The sequence below is a fragment of the Tiliqua scincoides genome, chromosome 5 (genome assembly GCF_035046505.1).
Source record: "Tiliqua scincoides isolate rTilSci1 chromosome 5, rTilSci1.hap2, whole genome shotgun sequence".
Taxonomy (NCBI): domain Eukaryota; kingdom Metazoa; phylum Chordata; class Lepidosauria; order Squamata; family Scincidae; genus Tiliqua; species Tiliqua scincoides.
Window position 1 is genome coordinate 42,053,430 of NC_089825.1, and position 24,775 is coordinate 42,078,204.

The window sequence follows — 24,775 nt, forward strand, 5'->3', positions numbered from 1 at the left end:
AAGTAATATTTGACAAGGAAGCTGCTCTTTGTCCAAAGCTCTGCTGGGCAAGTCTTACTAGATATTAAATGAAGTATGTTTAAAATTGCATATTATTGATTAGTGTAGAGTTGTACAAAGCACAGTAGGTGTGAGACTGACATGCTGTAGTTTGCATTTTTATAGTAGGTTTGTATTTGCTCCTTGTTTCTTCACTTTAATTTTGTTTGCTGTATAGGAGAGACTGGCTGGAAACCAAGTGGTAAAGAGAGAGGGTAAGTGTTGTTTGGACATGATACTGAAGATGCTACTCTAGAATTCAGAAATCATCTGTACCTCTAAAATATTTTAATCTGCATCTGTTACACTAACTGAAGCAGTGCATTTTTAGTAATTAACTTCTTAGATTTGTGGGTTTTTGCTTTTTAAGGAGCATTACAAGCATGACCAAAGCATACATGTTAATCTTCTCTAAATTTTGTTTCAAGTAAAGAACCCAAAGATCCAGATCAGCTTTACAGCACACTAAAAAACATTCTGCAACAGGTGAAGGTAGATATTTGTTTTAATTCCTTTTCTGAAAGTATTTTGAATTTCTCTCTCACCTATTGATAGTCTGTACACACAACATAAGCTTTTTTCTCTCTCTTTCCTTTCCCAAAGAGCCATCAAAGCGCTTGGCCTTTCATGGAACCCGTGAAGAGAACAGAAGCTCCTGGATATTATGAAGTTATACGGTTCCCCATGGGTAATGTCATTTACCTTCAAATGTTTAACTTTTTTAAAAGGCATCTGAAAATAGGAGGGAAAAGTAATCTTTAGTTAAATCATTGGCTGCGTTAAGAACAGGGGACAGTAGGGAAAATGTTGCTTTGCTTTATGTGGACAAGTACAATTGATATCACTGAAATAAAATTTGCCACAGTCGTGAAAAATATTGAAAAGATCCTGATTTCCCTTTAAGGAAGATAAGGGTGGCCAGTATGAAAAGGTACTTGCAAGCATTAGGTATATTAATATTTTAGGAATAAGATTGATGTTTGTGTTTCTATACAGATCTGAAAACTATGAGTGAACGACTTAAAAATAGGTACTACGTGTCTAAGAAATTATTCATGGCAGATTTGCAGCGAGTATTTACTAACTTGCAAGCATTAGGTATATTAATATTTTAGGAATAAGATTGATGTTTGTGTTTCTATACAGATCTGAAAACTATGAGTGAACGACTTAAAAATAGGTACTACGTGTCTAAGAAATTATTCATGGCAGATTTGCAGCGAGTATTTACTAACTGCAGAGAATACAACCCTCCTGAGAGCGAATACTACAAGTGTGCCAATAACCTGGAGAAATTCTTCTACACGAAAATTAAAGAAGCTGGATTAATTGATAAGTGACTGGCCTCCTCTCATGCAATCAAGCTACCCAATAGAAGAGCAAAATATGCAGTTGCTTTCAATAGAATTAGAATGTGTTTTAAAGAAATCTTTACAGAATTTTAAAGAAATTTATTAACTAGCACTTTTAAAACATGTAATATAGAAGAGTTTATTTTATTAAAGTACTTTTTAATGTACACTTGCATGCCCTTTTGCAGTGTATTCAATAATACATTTTTATTAGATGCATTGCACAAGACTGTTTGGGGATTTGAAAAGGGAAATTTCCAAACAGTGAATGTTTAAGCTTAATGTGATGCAGTATCAAAGTGTAAAATAGCCTTTTATTTTTTACAGCAAAGATGCTAATGAAGGGGAAAATGAGTTTTATATATATTTTAAATGAAATAATTAAAAGAAGGTGCTATGAAAGGGTGAGAAAACTGCTACAAGGATGGAAATCCTAAATAGGTGCAAATTTTCTCTATGAATTTGGTTCTAATTATCAGCATTTGCAACCACTATATACAAGAAAATTTGACTAGCTATGTAGCATCGTGACTTGGTTACATAGGTCACAGGTTCAAAATCTGTAGCCATAAGTTTAAAACATTTCAAACAAACCAGCTTTTCTACTGTGGGGCCCCAATCCAGCAACTGCTTTGCCTACATAGAAGGGCTTTTATGCGCACAAAAAGCCGTTTTGCTCCCATGCAGCCCCCATTAGATGCTGCAGTGCATGGGTGAAAAGGACAGATACAAAGGCTTTTCACACATAGGCCAACACTGGATGCCTCCAGTTAATTAATATTTGGACAAATATGTGGATTCATTGAGACATGTACATGCAAATATACATGTGATTTGACCAGTGCAATATGATATAAACATTCCTAAGCAGGGTGGATATTCATTCCCATCAGTCTCTTACACCAGATAGGATTGGATCTCTGTTTATTATGGCAGGTGCTACTGATAGTAATTTTCAGTTTTGCAGTCTGGGTTGGATCCAGAACCACAAATAGCATGCTACTGACCGAATGGGGCTTTCCCATCCTCCCATCTCCTAAATAGTGAATTCTAAGGGTTAGAGGATGATCAGGATACTATGGTATAATTTGTGGTATAGGGGTTGCCAGTGGGGGGAGAGGTTCTGATCCCTCCTTGGGATCCAACCTAATTGTTTGTGTGCAATTCTCTGAATCCAAGCCCTAGCCGATTCTTTCAAAATAATAAAGGAGTTACAAGTCTATGCCCCTTCATACGTTACTGTATGTTCACTTCTGTCTTACAGATAGAATAAAATCCAGTATAAGCCATTTTTGCCCCCCCCAGTGTTGCATATACACAACAGGGATCAAATGTGTACACCTGTGGTGTGGGAAAAATGGGTTCATGTTTTATGCAAAAATCTGTTATAAATGATCACATTACTACTAATTGCAGTGATATTTGAACTAAATCCCAACATTATACAGAAGATAACTTTCATTCATGCAAGTGGCAATGGAGGAGACATTTATTAGCCACTCAGTTCTGTTTTAATGTGAGTGGGCACACTGGGGGTAGAGGGAGAACAAAGAAATGTCACATAACATTGATTTTTTTCTCCCTGATTAATATTTATAAAATGGCATTGGAAGGCTAGAGTTTCCTGCTATTTTTATATGTGCTGAAATGTTTCACTAGTAAATTGATGTAGAAAAGTGGCAAACCACGTTGCAATAGAAATACCAGTTTTTGCAAAATGGCTGTAATAGTGTTAATTCTAAGACTAGATAAATCTTGCTAGAATGAAATGGTACAAAAGGTAGTCAGAATGGTAACATAGAAATGCCTTAGTGCTTTATATAAAACCAGTCATTTATTTGGCTTTGTATTTAAGGTACAATGATGCAACTGTGTATTAGAGTATTTAAGTAGTAATTTTCAAGTATTTTGTAAACTGGGCCAACAGAATCACCTCTTAAGCTTGATATCCTGTGAAAGTGTTATTTTCAAAGATTCTTATTGTCTTGAAATTAGAGTCTCTTCTATATTGAGAACATTTGGTTTCTAATTTAAAGATTATTTTCATAGATATTGTGCAATAAAGCTATATAGTATGATGTGTTTTAAAAATGCTTTACCTGAAACTTTACATTTGTAAATTTATTTATTGTATTGGTATAAAATGGTTTTAAATTATATGTATAAAATTAGTCTTGTGTGGTATTTTGTACATCCCATTCTTAAGATATACTCTTCTCACTTGTGGGCAGCTTCTCATGTTGCTATATTTTTTTAAAAACTTTATTTTTTGAATTTATGAAAAAAAATTACAAACCATATACAGACACAAACCCATGCACAGAAAGAAAAAAAAATGATAATCTTGTTAAAATTTCTACATTCAATAACACTGATATATACTGCTTAATAATACAACAATGTTGCTATATTGTTAGATCATGTGGTAATTATATCACTTCATCTTCACACAGCAAGAGCTGATGTGGTGATGTAGTGAAGCCATCTTACAGGGTCAGTATCTCCTTAACATAAACACACTCAAGGGCATTGTATAAGGATGATATTAACCATGCTAGAGCAAACCCTATACAGTTCCACTTAGTAGCTGTAGTTGTCCCGAAACAAGTACAAGTTTTAAGAATTGATATTAAAGCAGCAGTTATCCAACTACTGCTAACCAACCTTAGCTATGTATATGAAGTGTAAAGAATTAGACAAAAAAAAAAAAAAGCTGATCTAGAGAGAGCTGCAACTCCCAGTTCACAAATTGTACAAAGGTGGAAAGAGGACATGTTGTCTTAGAATGTTCTAGAACAACTTGTCATATTGAAAAGAACCATCTAAGACAAAGAACTAAGACACTGAGACAAACTAAGACAAAAACAAAACTAAGACAAAGAACCATCATAACCAGCTCCACCTGCTGGTGCCTTTTTAGGCTTGGCTTGTGCCCCTCCTTCAGTGGCCATAGAAATTCTATTTGCCCTATAGGGAAGAAAAAACTAATTTTTTTAACATGTAGAAAAATAGTGTAAGTCAGCAGTTCCCAAGCTGTTGGTCAGGACCCATGAGTAGGTTGTGAAACTGACAAGGCAGATTAGCTATGTGCATCAAGTGTTAAACAAGCTGCTACGTGGGGGTTGGGGTGGAGAGCACTGCTGCCAAATCCCTTAGTATTCATAAATCAGGCAGCAGCCTTTAGGGCCCTAAACGAGAAGGAAATCCCACCCCTCAAAATGACAAAATTATGGGTGGGAAGGTTAGAGTGGATAGAGAGATGCTCTTTACAGTCTCACATAACACCAGAATCAGGGGACAGCCACTAAAATTGAGTGTTGGGGAAAATTAGGACAGACAAAAGAAAATATTTCTTTACTCAGCACGTGGTTGGTCTGTGGAACTCCTTGCCACAGGATGTGGTGACGGCATCTGGCCTAGATTCCTTTAAAAGGGGATTGGACAAATTTCTGGGGGAAAAAATCCATTATGGGTTACAAGACATGATGTGTATGTGCAACCTCCTGATTTTAGAAATGGGCTATGTCAGATGTAAGGGAGGGCACCAAAATGCAGGTCTCTTGTTATCTGGTGTGCTCCCTGGGGCATTTGGTGGTCCGCTGTGAGATACAGGAAGCTGGACTAGGTGGGCCTATGGCCTGATCCAGCAGGGCTGTTCTTATGACAACGAAAATGGATTGAGCCCTACAGAATGTGAAACCAAGCCACATGTGCACATTTATTAATGAGTAGGTGACCATGGCTCAGCTGTTACCAAAGGCCAGGCAACAGGGAATGCACGGCAACCCAAATTGTTCCAATCTAATGACTGAAGAGCTAACACACACACTCCAGGATGCCCCCCCCCAGTATAGTAAAAAGGATAAAATCAGAAGCTTGAGCCGCTGATAAAGTGAGATTTTTTTAAAGGCCTTTAAAGCTAGGTGGCTCCTGACAGAGTGTCACCATGAAAGTGGGTTCTAAAACATTTTGGAACCACTGCTATAAGCTGCTCTGAGCCCATGGAATAGAACAGGATATAAATTGAAGTCATTGCTGTGAGCTACCCTGCTGGCTCTAACTTTAAAGAGTAAGCTTTAAAGGGTACAATTAAAATTTCTTAAATAATATTGTCCCCATTCAACTATGACTGAAATATTGAAACTGCATGTCTCTTTGATGCTTTATTAAATTTATTATACATTTTGGTATCAGTAAAAGGCAGTTTAGAAAACACTATAAAGAAGTTTGACAACTACATTTGAAATCTGAGACTTTAAAACTACAATGACTGCATTTACACTAAGGATCCATAAAAACCTATGTTTTTAGAATGTCAAAGTAACTAGACAGAGTTAAGACAGAGACTTAAAACTAGACAGAGATCTTACTTACATCAATCAGTTCAATTAACTCTTGTTAAAGTCCTTTTAGTAGATAATCTATATGTCACAGAATGTCAATGGTGGTGGCTCAGGCAGAGCGCTCCTGAAAAAGCTTATGAAATCTAAACCATAAGTAAAGCAATGATATGTACACATACAGTTAAAATTTTCCAGTAACAGAATTTTGACTAAGATTTTACCTTTATAGTATAAGAATATTGAAACTGGTGAGTTACATATTTTGCTCCATTAGAGGCTCTCAAAACAACCAATGAATGCCTCATTGTATCTGGACAGTGATTTCTTTTTAACAGATTTGTGCTTGCTGCTCTTTTTGTCTTTAAAAATAGGAGAGTTGAGAAATCCGGTATCTGTGAAAGGATCTCCCCTTCTGAGCTTCCTATGAAAACAAGTTAACAAAATATTACATGCTTGGTCTTAAACACTGCTGTCAGTTCTTGCTTTTCTTAAGATTACTACATTTCCATCAGAGGATCACCAGACATGGCCAGAAGTGCCTTCTAGTCACATCTGGAATTGTTCTGAGGCGGGCAGAGGTCATACACAGCCTCCCTGCACCTCAAGTCCACCCAGAGGCTTCCGAGAGGCACTCTGAGTTTGATGAAAAACCAGAAGTGCCTCTCAGAAGCCTTGGAGGTCTTACAGAGGCTGCATGCACACTCCCATGCCTCAAAACATGAAGGCCAATTCTATGCTTGGGATCATTAGAAAAGGTATTGAGAAGAAAATGGCTAATATTATAATGCTGTTGTACAAATCGATGGTAAGGCCACACATGGAGTATTATGTCCAGTTCTAGTCACCGCAATCTCAAAAAAGACATAGTGGAAATGGAAAAGGTGCAAAAGAGAACAACTAAGATGATTACTGGGCTGGGGCACCTTATGAGGAAAGGCTATGGGCCTCTTCAGCCTAGAAAAGAGACGCCTGAGGAGGGACATGATTGAGACATACAAAATTATGCATGGGAAGGATAAAGTGGATAGAGAGATGCTCTTTACACTCTCACATAACACCAGAACCAGGGGACATCCACTAAAATTGAGTGTTGGGTTAGGACAGACAAAAGAAAATATTTCTTTACTCAGCATGTGGTCGGTCTGTGGAACTCCTTGCCACAGCATGTGGTGATGGCATCTGGCCTGGATGCCTTTAAAAGGGGATTGGACAAGTTTCTGGAAGAAAAATCTATTATGGGTTACAAGACATGGTGTGTATGTGCAATCTCCTGATTTTAGAAATGGGCTATGTAGAATGCAAGTGCAAGGGAGGGTACCAGGATGCAGGTCTCTTGTTATCTGGTGTGCTCCCTGGGGCATTTGGTGGGCCGCTGTGAGATACAGGAAGCTGGACTAGATGGGCCTATGGCCTGATCCAGTGGGGTTGTTCTTATGTTCTCCCAGGCACAACCAGAAGGCTCTTCCAGTTGCACCTGGGAGGTTCAGTGACACCCTCCAGACACAGGTTGGGACCCGTGGTAAATAAAATATGTGGGTTCAAATTCGCAGGAGGGCCCCACCTATATGTTTCCTTGTACGTACGCTGCACTGTGTTCAATGTATTTCCAGGTAAGTGTGCACAGAATTAGAGCCTAAGACAAAATCCAATCCTCTTTATAACTGAAGCATTTCTAAACTGATTATGCAACTTTGTTTTGAAAAAAAAATTGATTAGAACACAAACTGAAGAAGGAAGATACAAACCCACTGAGACTTGGTTCCTTATAGCTCACGCTAACAGTACATCTGCGGCTGCGGTGAGAAGTATCTTTTGCATCTGTACTGATGGAAGGGTGAGAAATTGTTGTTCTTGTAGAAGATGTAAGGTTGGTAATGTCTCCAAGATGAAGTCGAGAGGCTTGAAGAGCCTCAAAAGGTTCATCTGTTAAAACAAGTCAATATTTCTCTGCTGTTGTCATCACTATTTAAACAAGCTTACAACTTAAATGTAAACTTTTATCCAAGATTTGTGCGTGGCTTCACACAGTACAGGCAGCTCCCCTGTGTCTGCAGATACAGTATCCATGCCCCCCACACTCCTGAGCATAGCTTAGAGGCTTACTGCTGGCGCCAAGCTTTCTTCCTTTTACAGGTCACTATAAGCTTCCAAGCTAGTACAATGGGCATGAAGGCTGCCTGCAATCTGTCCATCATGCTGTAAGCTAGGAGTCTTATAGTGACCTGTAAAAAGAAGAAAGCTTGGCTTCAAAGGCAAGCCTCTAAACCAGTGATTCCAAAACTTCTTAGTACCTGGACCTAATTTTCAAAACAACTCTAGCTTTATGAATTTTTTTTTTTAAGTTTCACTTTACCAGTTGCTGAAGCCTCTGTTTTTATCCTCTTTACTATGGCGGGAAGCCTTCTAGAGCATTTGTTGAGTTCAATGTTCATCAGATAGGGACATTTTGGTGGCCTTATACTCCCCATCACCTGACCTTCAATAAGAGGTAAGGCACAGTTGCTTACTCACAAGTAAACATGCACAGGTGACTCAGTTTTCCATAGGACTCAATACATTTTCCTTATCAGCTATCAGCTGGTCAGTTTCATGACCCACTAAAAATCAGGTTGTGACCCACTGCTCTAAACTACATTAACTGGTGCAAAGAGATGTGGAGATGGGATTCCTCCATATGCATGGGGAGGGGAGCCTGGAACAGATCCCCTGTGGATACAGGGGCACTTCTTTATATTCATGTTCAACTTCTGCTCTATTAATCCAGCATATTTAGCTTTAAAATGCTCACTTCACCTGCTACCTTCCCCCACCCTGTGCTGCACAGCGCTGGACTTATCTGTTCCAATGAGAAGGCTCTGGCCTTCCTGCCAGCACTGCAAAAAGACACGCTGTCGCAAAGTGCTTTGCAGCACTTTTTAGGATTGGCTCATAAGATAGTACATAGATAGTTCAATCCTATCCAACTTTTCAGCACTAATGTAGCCTTGAGAAGGCCTCAGTGACTCCCCCCCACCACCATAGCAGGATGCAGCGCATGCCTCATTGGCATAGCTGTATTGGTGCTGGAAAGTTGGATAGGATTGAGCTCTTAGTGAAGTAGCTAACATTTAATCAATTTGTCTTAACTAAGAGGGCAAATTATTTCAGAGACAACTCCAATAACTTTTCCCGCTACACACAAATCTTTGCTCTTCTAGTCTTGTACTACAATCTAATAGTGTCACCCAGATATTGACAGTTTGGTGATTTTCATGATAGTAATTTCATGACTTGCCACATGAAGATGAAAGTGCAAAGTTATCACAATCCCTCAAGCATAACTGGTTAGATCAAGACTGCCAGAAGGCATACAACTAAAGCTTACTGCATTGCATCTGCAAAGTGGAAAAATCATTTAGGGCACATTCTTAACCCCTTATGTCAGTGCTTTCCAGTACTGACATAAGGGCAATTCAGCTCCAAGGTAAGGGAACAAACATTCCCTTATTTTGTGGAGGCCTCCGTGAATGACACCCAACTGCAGGATGCAACACATGTCCCATTGGCACTGCTATGCCAGTGCTGGAAAGCACTGACATAAGGGGTTAAGATTGCGCCCTTAGTCTTCCATCACATAATTAATTCCAGTATTATCACAAGCAGCTGTAGAGGAGTAACAACTTTGGCTATAATTGTGTGTGGAGGACAGAGATCACCACTTTCCCGTATAGCATGTGTCATATAGCATATATCAATGCACTACCATGATACTTTGCCTTCTGTAGGGCAAATCCACCCCTTGTTACTAATACAAAAACTTATTTTGGGCACATCTGGGAGTAAGCCCCAAATAGTGGGATTCGCTTTCAAAAATGCATATGATTGAGCTTTTTAGATATTGTATGAATATACATAAATTGTGCCTTACTATTTCTAAGCCCACTTCTGTAGTTAATATGAAAATTGATCATATGGATGGGCTGCATCTATAAAAAATATGAACAGTGCAGGAATAACAGGACTCCCAAGATGGCAAGTTAAAACAGAATTACCTTTTTCAAAGTTAGAATGTTCAGTGAAAGAACTCTTGCTCTGTTTTTTCTTTTTTTCTACTACAGTGACAGCCAGACATGGAACAATGTCATCAACTTTCATTGTAGCATTTGAGTGACTGTTTTTCCAAGCTTCACAGGCACTACTTTTGTCAGTGCTTTCCTGTACATCTATAACAGATAAAGAAAAAAATGATAATCAACTTTGTAAAATTACCATAGATACCCAAGTATGTTGATCTCACAGATAAATCAAAGGCAGGTATTGAGCCAAAAATCATGGAATTTTCTATGACTCTCGGATAAGTCAGGGGTTAAACTTCAGGAGTGGGTGTCTGACTATTGTCTTGTCTGATTTTACCAGAGACCAGATTCTGAAAAATAACCTATGGTATTCCATTAACTTTCCATGCCCTCTTGTTCATATGCAGGATCTGGTGTCACAGATAACTACAGGAGACCTCCATATCTGCAAATCCCATATCTGTGGATTCACTTATCCATGGATGCGGGTGGGCCCAACACCCCCCCCCACCCTCCAGTGATGAAGGGAGCGCAGCTCAGCAGACCCTTGCACAGCACAGCTCCCCTTGCCTCCACGGGATGTCTCCCCATATCCGTGGATTCACGCATCTGTGGGGGCCCTGCAGAATGGCACACCTGTACGTACAAATGTGGGCACATCTAGTTATCATGGTTAATAACCAGTGATGTTTGCAAATGAATTTACCTAAGCCAGTGGTTCTCAAACTTCCAGGAAGCTTGAGAACCAATGTAATTCCTTGCAGGGTAGCAAGGAAGGCAGCAGGGGGCAGAGGAAGGCAATGACGCGATCCCCAAGATCACGTCACTAAGGGGGGGTGCAGGGATTGCTATGAACTTCCCAGTTCCTGCAGAAGCCTCCCTGGGGTGCAGGGAGCCCTGCGCAACCCTCCGCAGGGCTCCCTGAGCTTTAGAAAGTGAAAGCAAAGTGATTGTGCCCTGCCTCCAGTTTGCAATTGCATTACAGTTGCAAACCAAAGGTGGGGCACGATAAATTTGCTTTCACTTTCTAAAGCTCAGGGAGCCCTGCTGAGAGTCACACAGGGCTCTCCGCATCCCTGGGAGGCTTCTGCAGGGATTGGTGAGTGCATGCCAGTCCCTGCACTCCCCTTAAGGGGGCAGTGTCCAGATGACCACTGACCTAAACTGTCTTTAATAAGTTAGTGGCCATTGCCACATATTGGTAATGGCTCCAATAAAGATCCTCATGATGTCCTACTCTTCAAGGTACACCTTCCCCCCTTTTATAGGTACCTAATCTATTCCTGAAAGTACCTTATAGTGAAAATCTGGATGAGTACATATATTACATTAATTTCAATGGAAAAAAATTCTAACTCATTCCAAAGCCATTCTAAATTTATTCCAAAATCACCCTAAATGCCTAATGCCATAAGAAATTTCCAGTCTTCAATAAACCTAAAACAAGAAAAATGTGTCTTTTTGTCTTTCAGCATGTTCATTGCACTTTCACACTTCAAGCTTTAGTTCCAAACTAAACTTTTACAGTTCACTGATTTTTCCACTTTTTCTTATCTCATTCTCACTTTTTTGGGGGGGATCCATACTGCACCCTAGTTTGTAGAAACACAGCAAAGGATGCGGTGGGGGGGGGGAAGTTCAGCAAGAAGCCAACAGAATACTGAGAGGAAGTGTGCTCTGGACCACTGCAGGTATAACCACAGTAGTGCTCCACTCACTTAGGGGCAGCATTAGAGAGAATGCTGTAGCTCAATCCATCTTCAGCAGCTCAAGTACCTTCATTCAGATGCCTTGTGCAGTTATTTATCTTATTTGCCAGCAGGTGGAGATATTGTTTCACCCAACTTTTTGTCTCAGTCCTTATAGTGAAAAGCATATAACGAAGAAGTACTGCCCTAATATGTGCAGTACATATATGTGAACATCAAAGAACATACAGATAGCGGAGGAAGGATGCATAATGGAAACAGTCAAGTTATTCTGAGCTACATATATGTTTTTGACAAAGCGGTAGTAGGTCACAATATTTTGGTACATGAATCTGTGCCAAATGCCATTCTACCACACGAATCCAGTCATCCATCTCAGAGGGCTGGAAGCAACGAATTAAGAATATTTATATTTTAATTCCACAATTCCTCCAAGAAGCTCAGGGTAGTGCATATAGTTCCTATCTTCTGTCTTCATGACAACTCTGTGAGGTAGGTGAGGCTGAGAGACAGTGACTGGCCCAAGGTCACCCAGGAAGCTTCATGGCTAAGGAGGATTTGAACCTGGATCTTCCAGGTCTAAGTCAAAGTCCAGAACCACTACACCATCCCGGCTCTTCACTGTAACACTATTATATACCACCATTTCACCAAAGCACTTCATAGTGGTTTATGAACGAATAACATCTTCTACAGATCATGTTGGGCAAACAAACTTAGGCCCAAATCCTAACCCACTTTACAGCACTGGCATAGCTGTGTCAATGGGATGTGTGCTGCATCCTGCAGGTGGGGGGTACTCAAGGAGGCCTCCTTAAAGTAAGGGAATGTTTGTTCCCTTACCTCGGAGCTGCATTGCCCTTGTCGGCACTGGAAAGTGGGTTAGAACTTCGCCCTTAGAAAGTTAAGGGTGGTGATGGTGATGAAAGTGCCTCTGAACTGAACAGTGGTAGCCGAGGAGGAAGTATTTCTGTGCATGAGTGGTGCTGCTGGTGATGCAACTGGCTTCAGAAACAGTGAACATGAGGGCTGGCTTCAAAAGCTGTCCATATTAATCATCTGAGGCAATTTGCAGGCCAGCTCTGCTCCAGACAAAGCAAGCCTAAACTGGCTGCCACTGTTATCAAGTTATACATTTTAATTTGACCAATTTCTTCCCAACAGCTAATAAATTATCCTACAGCATTTCCCAGCTGGGAAAAAGAAAAAGGAAAAAGAACACTAAGTTCCAGCCCATTTGAACACTCAAATATTGTATAGAGGAGAGTGAGAATGGTGGAAGAGGGGCATTCTGGAATGAGTGTAACAGCATGGCGATCACCCCAAGATAACATCACAGTGAAGGAGTTGTCTTCATATTCAAAGAACAAACCATTAAAAAGAAAGCTGTAGAGCAATGGTTCCCAAACTGTGGGCTGGGAACCACTGGTGGGTCACAACCTGATTTTTGGAAGGTTGCCAAAGGGTGATGGAAAGATCAGATAACTGTCTCAAGCCTTGAGGCTATTCCAAAATCAGATACATGATTTAAAATTTGGTTGCCATGGCTACTTATGATGATAAAAATATTGAATTTAAGAATCATTATGTTAGACATGAACTGTGACAGACATGGAACCAATATAAAAATATACAGTAAAATTCTACTATTGACTTCACCACAAGAAGCACATTTTGGTTTGAGTACAGTATAGGGAGATAAACGGTTATTACATAGAAAGAGTTTTATACAGGGGCAATATAAATTGAAGTTTAGAGAAGAATTAATAGAAAAAGGTTTTAAATGTCAATGGTTTCTATTTCTACAAATATCGGAAATATTTAAAATCGATAAAAATTATATGGATTTGAAGAGGAAGAGCTAATATTGGAAAAACAACTAGAATCAGAAGAGCAGATAATCTCTAAGATTTATAAGTTGCAATTTGAAATGGAAGATGAACAGGTTGGTTGTATGATTCATTGGGCTAAAAATGTGGGTCATGAACTTTCAATTGAAAAATGGGAGAAATTATGGATAAAATATATGAAATTTATTTTGAATGTTAATATCAAAGAAAATGCATATAGGATGATTTACAGATGGTATACGATGCCAAGTAAGTTAACGGATGTATGAAAACCTGTCACAAGTGCTAAAAATGTAAAAAACAGGTGGGATCTTTTTATCATGGACATGTACTAAAGCAAAAAAATATTGCATACAGATACATGTACAGATGCAGTTTATTTTAAGAACAAATGCGCAAATGAAACCTGAACTCTTTTGCTGACAGATGAATATGTGGAAAAAAGTGAAATTCTTATTCTTGTATATGGTTAAGTATGGCTTAAATTCTTTATGCGCAATATTGGAAAACTACAGACATTCTGTTGATAGAAGAATGGTGAATGAAAGTTAATGAACTTTGACAAACTTATAACGTTAAAAAGAAATCAACAGAAAATTTTATGAAGAATTGGAAATTATTGATTTTCTGCATGAGAGAAAATAATGAGTTAATGAGCTTAATATTTAAGATTAATAAATAATAAGAAATAGATTAGATGAAAGATTAATAAAATAATAGATTAGATGAAAGGAATAGAGAAATCTGAATAATCTGAAATGGAATACATATAACAAAAGGGGCTGTTGGAGATATAGCATATATATGGGTGTGAATTTAATTATTAAGATAAAAGGTAAAGGTTCCCCACTGCATCAACCCTAGTCGTTTCCGACTCTAGGGGTGGTACTCATCTCCGTTTCGAAGCCAAAGAGCCGGTGTTGTCCGTAGACAGTTTCTGTGGTCATGTGGCAGACATGACTAAACACCTAAATGCATGGAACACCGTTACCTTCCCACTGAGGTGGTACCTATTTATCTATTTGCATTTTTACATGCTTTCTTACTGCTAGGCTGGCAGGAGCTGGGACAAGCAACGGGAGCTCACCCCGCCATGCAGATTCGAACTACCAACCTTGCTGTCAACAGGCTTATCGACTCAGCGGTTTAAAAGCTGTAAGTAATTAGAACATTCAACTTCGCCCGTGCTACACTTTTGAAGTAGTCTTTGTATTTCTTTTTTTAATGTATCTTTAAATGTTTGTTTTTCTTATTTTCTTTCTTATTATGTCTCTCTTTCCCTTTTTCTTTATTATAAATAAAATATGTTTAAAAAAATCAGATACTGTAGCTGCTAATTACCCTGCAAAGAGCTCAGCTCCTGCAGTTTGCAAGACAGCTGCTAATTGCCCCTTAAGGAGCTGAGTTCCTGAAGTTTACAAGCACAGCAAGATAAATGCTTGAGGGTCTTTTTTCTGGCTACTATTGCTTATAAATAAATAAATGAAATATTTCTTTCTAGCTCTCCTTTTTGTAAAAGTCTGGTAACCTACGTGGGTCCCAATCGAGTGTTGTTTAAAAGAGTGGGTTCCAGTGCTAAAAAGTTTGGAACCACTGCTGTAGAGATTACTAATCAAAACTTTTTTTTCCTGTTTCAACACGGAGAAATGACTTTTCAGTATCACTTTAATAAAGCAGTTACTGAAGCTAAAGTGGCATTAGCAAAGGCAAGCAAACACTTAAGACTTTGCAAAAAAAAATCTCAAAATTCTTATAAAATGGTATGAAGCAAACTGTAAAGAATCAATGTCTATTCAATTCCCTTGCTTCCAAGTATGGAATGAATATATGAAATATTTCTGTGTTCTAAAAAGTTAGTCACAGATAGCTTGGTATTGATCTGCATACAAGGTTAAATTTTTCAAAAAAATAATAAAAACAGAACTGACTTTCCACCCTCCACTTACCCATAAACTTTTCTGATTTTTTAGCATTCTTGTTTTTCCCCTCAGTATCTCTGTCACATTGCTCCAATGTAATCTTTTTCAGTCGTGGTCTTGTGTGTACTGGGCTTGCATCATTTGTACAGTTTAAGCTCTTCCGACATTTTGATTTTTTGGTGTAAGGCACGTAGAGACTGTCATCAGAATCCTCTTGTGAAGTGAATGAGTCACTACTAGGAATTTCTATAGTTTCTACATGTTCTTTGTCATTCATGTTATTTTCATTTTCTTTATTTTGTCGGAAAGGTGTAACATGGACACCCTCCGCAAAAATAAAATCATAAGCATCACGGGAACCAGCTAGTTTATCTGCCATTTCTTTTGAACAGGATTGTTTGCTCCGACTTCTCTCTCTTTTGGATTGCATCCTGGAAGATCGTTTCATTGTTTCCAATTTTCTCTTTTGGTATCTCTTATTCTGTGTTTGAGAATCTCCAACACTATGAAAATCCATTTGTTTGGGGTCCACCGCTGTGGCACACAATTCAATCTGCATATCAGACTGTTTCAAATTATAGTTCGTATTTACATCACATTTATTCTCTTGACCAGGATTTGTTTCTTCATATTGTTCATTACCTAATTCTTCATATTCTAAGCCTGTTTCAGGCCTGTCTTGCTGACAATGTTCTTTTAACTGCTTAGGTATTTCTGAATGGTTGCTGTCAGATATGCTCAGTTCATTTTGGGTTTTGAAGCAGCGACGCCGGGTAGATACACTTTTGGGTAAGGGATTATCAGCTTGTCTGTCCTGTACTTCTGAAGAAATATTTCTGTTCTTGTGGGAATTACTTCGCCAATCTGATAATTTAAGATAAGATGTGTCAATTCCAGCTGGTACTGGAGTTATAAAGATGCCTAATTTACCAGGACTTTCCAAGGACAAGCTAAAGAAATGCAGCAAGACTGTCCAAGAAAGCATACTTTAACAATTAGTAAAAACAACAGCATTACAGAAAAACAAACATGGTTAATAAAGTTGACATAATACTATGTTATATAGGACAGTTATAAAAAGATAATATTGATATAACAAACAGCTGGCTTTCACACGTGAGATTTTTTACAGGTTTTTAGAAAAGTCTCCCTTCCCTCTCAATCTGCAAATATGTGCACAGGCAATATGTTAGACTTATGAGGAATGGAAAGTCTGTTTTGTCCTCCTATGTCTCCCTGTCCAGTCTCTTCTTTTGCCTCAATACAAGTTATTTGTGTTTTTGAGTTGGTTCTATTCTAGGAAATACTTTTAATGCACTTGGTGCAATTATTTTCAGAACTTTTCCCTAATTACACAATACAAAAATCTAGAGGTGATGCATTCTTTAAAGACAGTAAGTATGCTTGACACATTTATTTTGATTTTGTGGTCTATTTACTACCAAAAGGCTTGAGTGCTATAATGTATACATTAAAAATATTAAACTTATGAAGCATATACAAACCATCCATAACTGCCTACATTCATTTTCCCTTTTGAAAAGCAGACCCTCATGCCACAGGGTCAAAACCAGAAGATTTCCTATGCAACATGGTTGCAGTGTGAATAGAAATCCAGAGTCTAACAGTGCAATCCTATGTGTGCCTATTCAGAAATAAGCTCCGTTGAGTTCAGTGAAACTTACTCCCAGGGTAAGAGACTCCCAATTATGCATGGGATTGTAGCCCAACCCTAACCTGCACTGGAAAAGGCAGGCCAGCTGGAGCTGGCTGCTGCACAGCTCAGAGTAAGGGGATTTATTATCCCCATGTTGCGCAGCAGCCACCACAATAGGGCTACCCAGGTCTGCGCCAGGGAAATTGCTGATGCAAATTCAAGCAGGCTGGTTATGCCCAGCTGCTCGGGGGGGGGGGGGTTAGGATCCAGCCTAAGCGCCAGACACCGGTTCCACCCTCCTCCTGGGCCCGAACCGCCCACCTGTCCGCCCACCTTTTGCCAGCTCCAAAACACTCCTACCCCAAGCCTGCACTAGTCCAGGCCCAGTGCTGGGCCTGTTTTTCACTGCCCGGTGCTCATCTGGTTTGCTGGGTGGCAGAGAGGTAAATGGGGGTGTGGGAAGAGGTGGGGAGGAGGCATGGGATCAGTGGAGGTCAGCTCCATCGGATCGAGAGCCCCATGTCAGGTCGCATAGAACCCTTGATTCTGGGTTGGTTAAAGAGCCACCACAGAATCGAGTAGACCTACTGCAGGGCTACTTCCCTTCTCCTGAGGAACCACCAGCAGCTGCCTAGTGCAGCCAGGATGCCACAGCAGTCATTGTCAGTGCTGCGGCAGCTCAGGATTGGGCTGTTAGTCTGCAATCCTACCCACACTTTCCAGGGAGCAAATGCCATTAAACAGAATGAAACTTACTGTGGAACAAACATGTATAGAATTGCAATGTAAGTAGCACAAAACCAGCAGAACAGTTCTTTATCTTCTGGCCAATTTTCTTCAAGACTTAACTTTTAACCTATGTTTTTGAAGCTTAAATGTGGTAGTACCTACCTGTACTTGTCTGTGGTATAATGGCGGGAGATGTATTTTCAACCCTCTGACAGCAATCAGAGACAAAATCTGAATAATTATTTTCCTTCTTATTCTCCATTTCAGGTCTAAATGTATTGTCCTGTTTACTTATGTCTCCAGCAAGGACATGCTTTAGAAGTGCCCTATGAGGAATAGTTGGAATGTAATTAATTCTTTTAATACAAATTTTTGTTTAGCATTTGGTTTTTCACTTTGCCCCAAGTGTTAACGGTAATTCCACTTATTTTCCAAACACCATTTCCTAAATTAATTTTAATGAGTAGCTCCACTCTCTTAATTACATAAAAAGGCATACATCTTTAAAGGAATGCAAAGCAACTTGGTGATTAATTTATTTTCATCTTCAAATTATTTTTCCACTGATTTAATCAGAACAATGCACTTAATGAAAACTTGCTGATCTAAAAGAAGTTGTCAAGTTCAAGCATTGGCATTGTCAGAAGGCCGACAAGGCGCTAGCCAAAGACCCATGTCATCAAATGGCCCACTTGGCTGAGCTGACCCCTATAAACCTTAGTACTGGTAGCAGCGGTAGGCCCACCATCAGAGGGCACATGGTAACCCAACACCAGTACCAAGTTCAAGTAAAGCATTCAGTTCGAAGGAATCCGCGATGAGCTTTCTGCTTTCTTAGGAAAAATAAATATAGTTCTATGACAGGTTTAACCAGTCACCTGGTAACAAAAGGAAATGTGGAATTTCTGATGAGTGGTGGTGGGGCAAAGTTTTCTTCTGAGAACCTCTTTGCTATTCCTCCATAGGCCGTGGCAATAGCTTCAGCAGCATTTCACATGCTGACTTTTAGCAGCCAGCTCCTGCTACTTGTCGGTGTTTTCACCCTCTAGAATAGGACAGGAAATATCCTGCAACGTGTCATAGGACAATTTCCTCCTAGAAAAAGAGAGATGGCAACCGACAGGAGCTAGTTGCCAAGGTTGCTGTCTGCACACGATGCCCTGCTGAAGATGCTGCTACTGTGGTGCAGCGGAAAAAGCAAAGCAGCAATTAGCCCCTCCACTAAAGCAGCAATTAGCTCCTGCTAGCAATACCCATGAAATACATAAGGCAACATTTTGACAGGTTAGTAAGTTTTCTGACTTTTAATTAAAAGGATAACTTAGGATATTCCTGGATTCATGGTGATCTGTTACATTCTACAAAATCGTATTTTCAAGATTATGGCAACATTTTTGAATTTGACATTGTTGAAGTTGTGATTAAGTAAATCACCTTGACTTGGACCACTTGAGGATCAGTCAGTTTAAATAAAGCTAGATATGGAGGCTAGATATGGAGGCCCAAGGAGTATCTCTGAGCCCATCTCTCTTTTCCCATCTTCCTTCAGTTTTATGGTTCATCAAAATTTTGACCTCATGCTGCATTATCAATTTTCTGTCATGCAAGCATGTTTTTATTTTGGGTGGTCTGCTAAGATAATAAAAACAATCTATTTCCAAAGACGTTCATTAGGAACATGTATTTTCTTGATTCATTTTAATTTTGTGAGGAGAAATAACCAGGAAACTTGTAACAGGTTCTTAAAAAGTTAAACATAAGTACACTTACAGAGAATCTTGGGTTCTTAAGTGATCAGCATCACATTCTTCATGCACTGAAGCACATCGTCTCTGCCCCTGTAAAAATTTAAAATATTCTGCACTGAAGCGATAATGCAGGTAGTAGTCCATAATTTATAACAAGGTCAGTAACCTGAGTATAGAATTATTTTTAAGCATCACATACCAAAGTTAAAAAGACCAGTACAACTGTCCAAGTTAACTCTGCACAATCAATTTTGCGTCACTGAATATTGTTGACATAGCACAGTATCTTTCTTTCATTTTTAAGTTTCAAAAGATTCACATTTCAGTGTATACAACTGTACTAGGATTCCTATTTGAAAACAATTCTCTTTTGTAGCTTGCCAGTAAATAGCAAAAACAAATAAAAATATATATATTATGTTGGCAATATCATGTTCTAAAGTACAGTGGTGTAGCTAGCAGGAGCGGTCCACGCCAGGTGACAGCCTCAGGAGGGTTGACACCACTAGTGACCAAAATCATGATTTGTAGGAATAATACCATCATGTTATATACCATTTGGTGTGTAATTTACAGCAGAATGCAATGAAAAAAACAGAGTGAAATATCTACATTCTATCAAAAGTTATGGCCAAAAAATTAAAATCAGATGTCTGAAAACATAATACAATAGTGATTTCTAGCAGCTTGTGAGGCAGGACATTGAAAACGTATGCAAAAGGGTATTATGCTTCTGCTGAATGGCAATCAAACGGGAACTCTGAGGTCCTCACCAGAGCCAACAGCATGAGGGCTGTTAATTCAGCACAGTATAGATGAATAGATGCCAAATAGCAGCAGTATAGGATTTCTGCTGCGAGCTACCTGTTCAACAGCCTCCATCGCCACTTTCCAATGCCTTTCTGGTATTGGCATCATATTTCCATTCTCTCAACCACTACTCACTAGCAGAAGCCTATTACCCTTTTGCAACCACCTCATGAGCTGCCATTTGTAGTTTCTATGTTTTTCACTTTCCTAACATATTCTGATGTTTACATATGTTAATAACAAAACATTTCAAGCCTTAGGCACAATGCTGAATTGTCTACATAAGCAAGTATTTTCAGGGATATTGAACTGACTGTCAAGTCTACAATCCAGATAAATAAGGTTAAAAAAAACAACTTACAGGATCTGAGGTAGAAGCATTATGTTCTGGATTAAGAAGATTTGTTGCTTCAAGTAAGAGTTGAATAGCTTGCAAAACAATCTTCTTCAAAGCTACAAATTTGGTCTAGTTGAAAAGCAAAAGTTAAATAGTCCAACTATTATAAAGCAATTATAGTCACATAGTCATTACATTCTTATTTTAAATGGATCTGCTCCACAGCCTGAAGAAAGTACAGAAAGTTTTGCATACCCCAGTTACTCCTTGCTTTAACTCCTAATATGCCTTCTGAAGTGCCTTCTGAAAAAGCATAAGTAGGTAGCAAAACTTAATCAGGATTTGAAATCAACTGAAACACAGGAATATCAATTACTAATCAATCTAAAGCTTTAGTGGATTTAGGGCGCTTGTCAGTTAACAAAATATTACCATGATATTTTTAGAACCTCAATCAGTTTAGATAATTATCTCCTAGGGAATATTTCCTGAGGTATACTAGAGCAGAGGCAGACCTCCCCAGCCCCATGGTCCAGGGCAGAAGTTCACAATGGCGTCCCCCACGGGCTGTCGCTGCCACCAGAGTGGAAATCCACCCCCTCCCACTCACCTGATGCTCACAAGGCCTCATGCGACCTAAGCCTGCGTCTTTGAGGTTTCCTCTTTGAGGTTTCCCAAACCCTGCTTCCGGAAAACCAGAAGCAGTTTCCAACCCTGTTGGGAGCCTCAGAGAGGCTTCGGTGGGGTCCTAGAGGCTTGCACCCAGGGTATTTGCCCCATAGAACCCAATGGTGGTCTGCAACTGTGCCAGAGAGTACATTCAAGCACCTCTCCTCTTTCAGACCTATATTGCTTATCACATGTAAATGAGTTTTCTGCTATGAAGTGTAACTGCTTAATTTATACACACATGCACACACACAAAATGTTAAAGAAATACCTCAGCATATTCTTTTTCTTGTTGTAACTCAAGCTTTCTTTGCAAGACAAACATCTGAAACTTTAGATGCTGATATTCTTTCTTCAAGTGCAGGATAATATCTTGGGCTTCTCTCATTTTTCTCCTCTCCTCTTCTAAAGCCAGAGCTAATCCTTGATTATTTGCTTGCAAGCTTTTCAAATGCATAGAAGAGTTGTCTGAAAGAAATTGGAAGCACTTAAGTCCCAGAACCTGTATTTCTGAGAATGTTTTCAGTACAATATTAAAAAAAAAACAAACAAATATTTACAGTACCTGCAACTTTACCCTTGACAGATAAGACTTGGCTTGGTTTGCCCAACTTTGCCCATTTTTGATTTCTCTTCTCTTTCATTCGTTCTTTTATATCTTCCAGGCTGTCTTTAAAAGACTTTTTAAAGCACCTTTCTCTAGCCATATTTCACTTCAAAATACAGAAGAACAAGACAAATTATTAGTTTAGAAATATTTAATAAAATATCTTTGAAGAATTGAAGGCTGATGAAAGCACCCTACTTTCAATAAAATACCCACTAGAGAGATCTTGCATGCAGAATCTTACTAAATTTGAAAAAACCACAAACATGTACATTTAGAGCTACTTGACACTTATTTAGTTTTATGCTGGAAAAACTTTATTGAACATCACAAAATGTGGTCAAAGACTTGATCTTTGTTTATTTACAGTGCAATCCAAACTGGTGCTTATGCAGTGACTGGCCCAGTGACTGCTGTGCTGTGTTGCAAGAACACCATAAAATGCTCTATGTGAGTAAGGAGAGTCAGTGGGAAGGCCTGCACCATCCTGTTGGTGCTGGATCCAAATGGATCATCTAACAGATCAGTTAAGTTTGCACCAGGCAGTGGAGGGGCCAGGGGAAGGAGGGGACACAACTGGGCACGGGGAGGGCAGATTGGGTCCAGGAGTGAGGCAGGATTGCTAGGGACAGCACATACCAAATCCTATACCCCCCCCCCCAGATCTTTTCTATTTTTTAAATAGCAGGTGCAGGTCCAAGAAGCCCAAATGTGCAGGATGGGGCTTCACCTGGGTAAAGAGACAAATGTCCCCTTACCTCAAGGAGACTTCCAGCCTGCTCCTCTCCAGCGCTGGACGTAGCATGGGCCACACTGCTCTGCTGCTCCAGCACAGGTTTGGATTGGACTGTCTGTTAATTTTTAGGTTACTTTTGCAAGAGATCAAAGCTGTTTACAAAAACGGACAAAAATATGAAAACCAAATGCATAATTTAAAAACAAAAAATGCTAAACATTAAAACCATAAACAATTACAGTGTTGGGAGAACCTTACCAAGTTACTTCAATCTTAGATTTTTTCTATTAACAGAAGTGGATTAAATAAATATTGAATACATTGTAACTGTAAATAGAAAAATAAAACACTGTCCTGCAGGGTGTCAAACATAAGGCCCTGGGGCTGGATGTGGCCTGCAGAAGTTGTTTATCTGGTCCTCATGCTCTCAGCTGCTGAGCAATGCTGAGGTCCACATGATAATTGGGCTCTTCCATATCTTGAAATATGATCAAGATTTGTGTATTTTCTCTTCTGTCATTAGCAACTAATAAGTTCCTACATGAGAACAGAGTGCTTATTTCTGGTTTTGACCTGTTTAATGACATCACTTCTGGCCCTCAGCAGGCATCATGAATGCTATTCGGCCCGCTCTATGAAATGAATTTGACACTCCTGCTCTAGTGGATGTCTGGATCATTATGTCAGCAAGCCTTCTTGAAGAAAGTATAACATGTTAACTTGCTCAACTCCTTTGATATGCCCTGGAGACCCTGCTTTCTGGCATGGGCAGACGTCTGTATAGCAAACACAAGAGACAGGGCTTTTTTAGTGATGGCCTCACCACTGTGGAACTTGGTCCCTAGGAAAGTCATGCAGCCCACACACTTGTGATTTTAGGAAGATGCTGAAAATGTTTTTATTCATTGCCATGTGGTGCAAAATACACATTTACAGCCCGATCCTAAGCTGCTGTACTGCTGGTGCTGCAGTCCCAGCCCAATGGCCTGCACCACGCTGTTAATGCTGCAGAAGAAGCCCGGGTCACCAGCAAAGCAAAGGTAAGCACTGAGTGGCATGGAGGAGTACGGGGGGGGGGCAGCAGAACACAGGAAGGGCAAAACAGGGTGGGGAAGGACAGTCCTGGGAGGTGGTGGAACTGGCAGAGGCCTCCTCTGCCGAATCCTACCCCCCATGTCAGGCTCAGATGCTCAACACAGGGCTTCTTGAGTCTGTGCCAGCAATTTACCAGGTGCTGACTCAAGGAGCCCCACTGAGCAGGCTGGAGCTCTACTTGTGGTAAGGGGACAAATGCCCCCTTCCCCCAAGGAAACCTCCAGTCTGCTTATATCCAGCACAGTATACAGTGGTGGACATTCAGCGTTGCTGCTCTTGCGCTGGATCGGGCCCTTAGAGTAGATGGATTCCAGCTGTAAGCCACCAGTCCAACTGCCTGGTATGGATCTCAAACAATGCTGTTAATAGCGAAGATGTAAAGCCATTTAGGGTACATACAGTGTACATTCTGATCTACCTTATACAGGGTGACCAGATACAAAGGAGCTCAGAGTGTATATACCTCTAGCTGTTGTATAGAAGGGGGAATGTTGGCAGGGGTGGCTTTTCAAACCCTCCCACGTTGACCTGCAGCTGCCCGAGTTCCCTCTTCTGTGTAATGGCTCAAGGCAGAGGCGCCCTGTCCTCCACTGCATGTGGACACCCTGCTTGCAGGAGAGGAACCAGGGGGTGCCCCTCAGAGAGGAGGCAGTGACTGGCAGCTCCAGAGGAGGTAGGGCTGAGGGGAAGGGAGCGCGCCTGGAGGAAGGCGCTTTGACAGCGCAGTCCTATGGGTCTACTCAGGAGTGTACTGGGAGGAAGTTGGAGGATGAGCAGCTGACCGTCCCTGGGGCGGCCTCGGCCCGCACAGCCCCTCAGTAGCCAGCCCCCCTCCCATCGCCAGCCAGCTCCTCCCCTCCCACCTGCAGGCAGCCCCAGCCAGCCCCCGCCCAGCCAACTAGCCCCCCTCCACGCCGCTGCCCCTTTTACACCAGAGATCCTCATAAAGCCACACCTAGGCAAGCGCCGCTGGTGGGCTCGCTCACGCGTGCCCCTCGCGCGCACACGCTCTCGTCACCTCGCCCCTTCCTCACCTGCTTCGTTCTCGACCCCAGGTGCGCCCGCGCGAGAACAGCGCGCGACGAGGTAAGCCCCGAAAAAAGCCGTTGCCCCGTCGACC

At 40.4% G+C, this 24,775-nt stretch overlaps 2 protein-coding genes across 2 annotated transcripts in view; one reads left to right on the plus strand and one right to left on the minus strand.

Annotated features, from left to right (window-relative positions):
* The window catches only part of KAT2B (lysine acetyltransferase 2B), a 53,727-nt gene extending 52,348 nt beyond the window's left edge, over positions 1-1,379 (plus strand). Inside the window, exons 16-20 of the mRNA XM_066629151.1 lie at positions 218-254; positions 468-531; positions 643-727; positions 1,036-1,137; positions 1,186-1,379. Of these exons, the coding sequence (XP_066485248.1) occupies positions 218-254; positions 468-531; positions 643-727; positions 1,036-1,137; positions 1,186-1,379 (482 nt within the window). The remainder of the gene's footprint in view (positions 1-217; positions 255-467; positions 532-642; positions 728-1,035; positions 1,138-1,185) is intronic.
* A 4,297-nt stretch (positions 1,380-5,676) lies between these two features.
* On the minus strand, positions 5,677-24,775 carry SGO1 (shugoshin 1). The gene is made up of 10 exons (XM_066628924.1): positions 24,690-24,775; positions 21,783-21,930; positions 21,489-21,685; positions 20,573-20,677; positions 19,424-19,491; positions 17,816-17,979; positions 15,295-16,131; positions 9,766-9,936; positions 7,480-7,657; positions 5,677-6,155 (listed from the first exon to the last, which is right to left on the minus strand). The coding sequence occupies exons 2-10, from the start codon at positions 21,922-21,924 to the stop codon at positions 6,005-6,007; spliced, it is 2,013 nt and encodes a 670-aa protein (XP_066485021.1). The 5' UTR covers positions 21,925-21,930; positions 24,690-24,775; the 3' UTR covers positions 5,677-6,004.

What these genes read in the sequence shown, in the direction of transcription:
- SGO1 (XM_066628924.1), bottom strand. Translation starts at nt 21,924, where the DNA reads ATGGCTAGAGAAAGGTGCTTTAAAAAGTCTTTTAAAGACAGCCTGGAA. An exon ending in AAGAAAAAGAATATGCTGAG is followed by an intron (nt 20,678 to 21,488) that starts GTATTTCTTTAA and finishes CTTTTCAACTAG; the next exon opens with ACCAAATTTGTAGCTTTGAA. An exon ending in AAGGAACCAAGTCTCAGTGG is followed by an intron (nt 6,156 to 7,479) that starts GTTTGTATCTTC and finishes TTGTTTTCATAG; the next exon opens with GAAGCTCAGAAGGGGAGATC.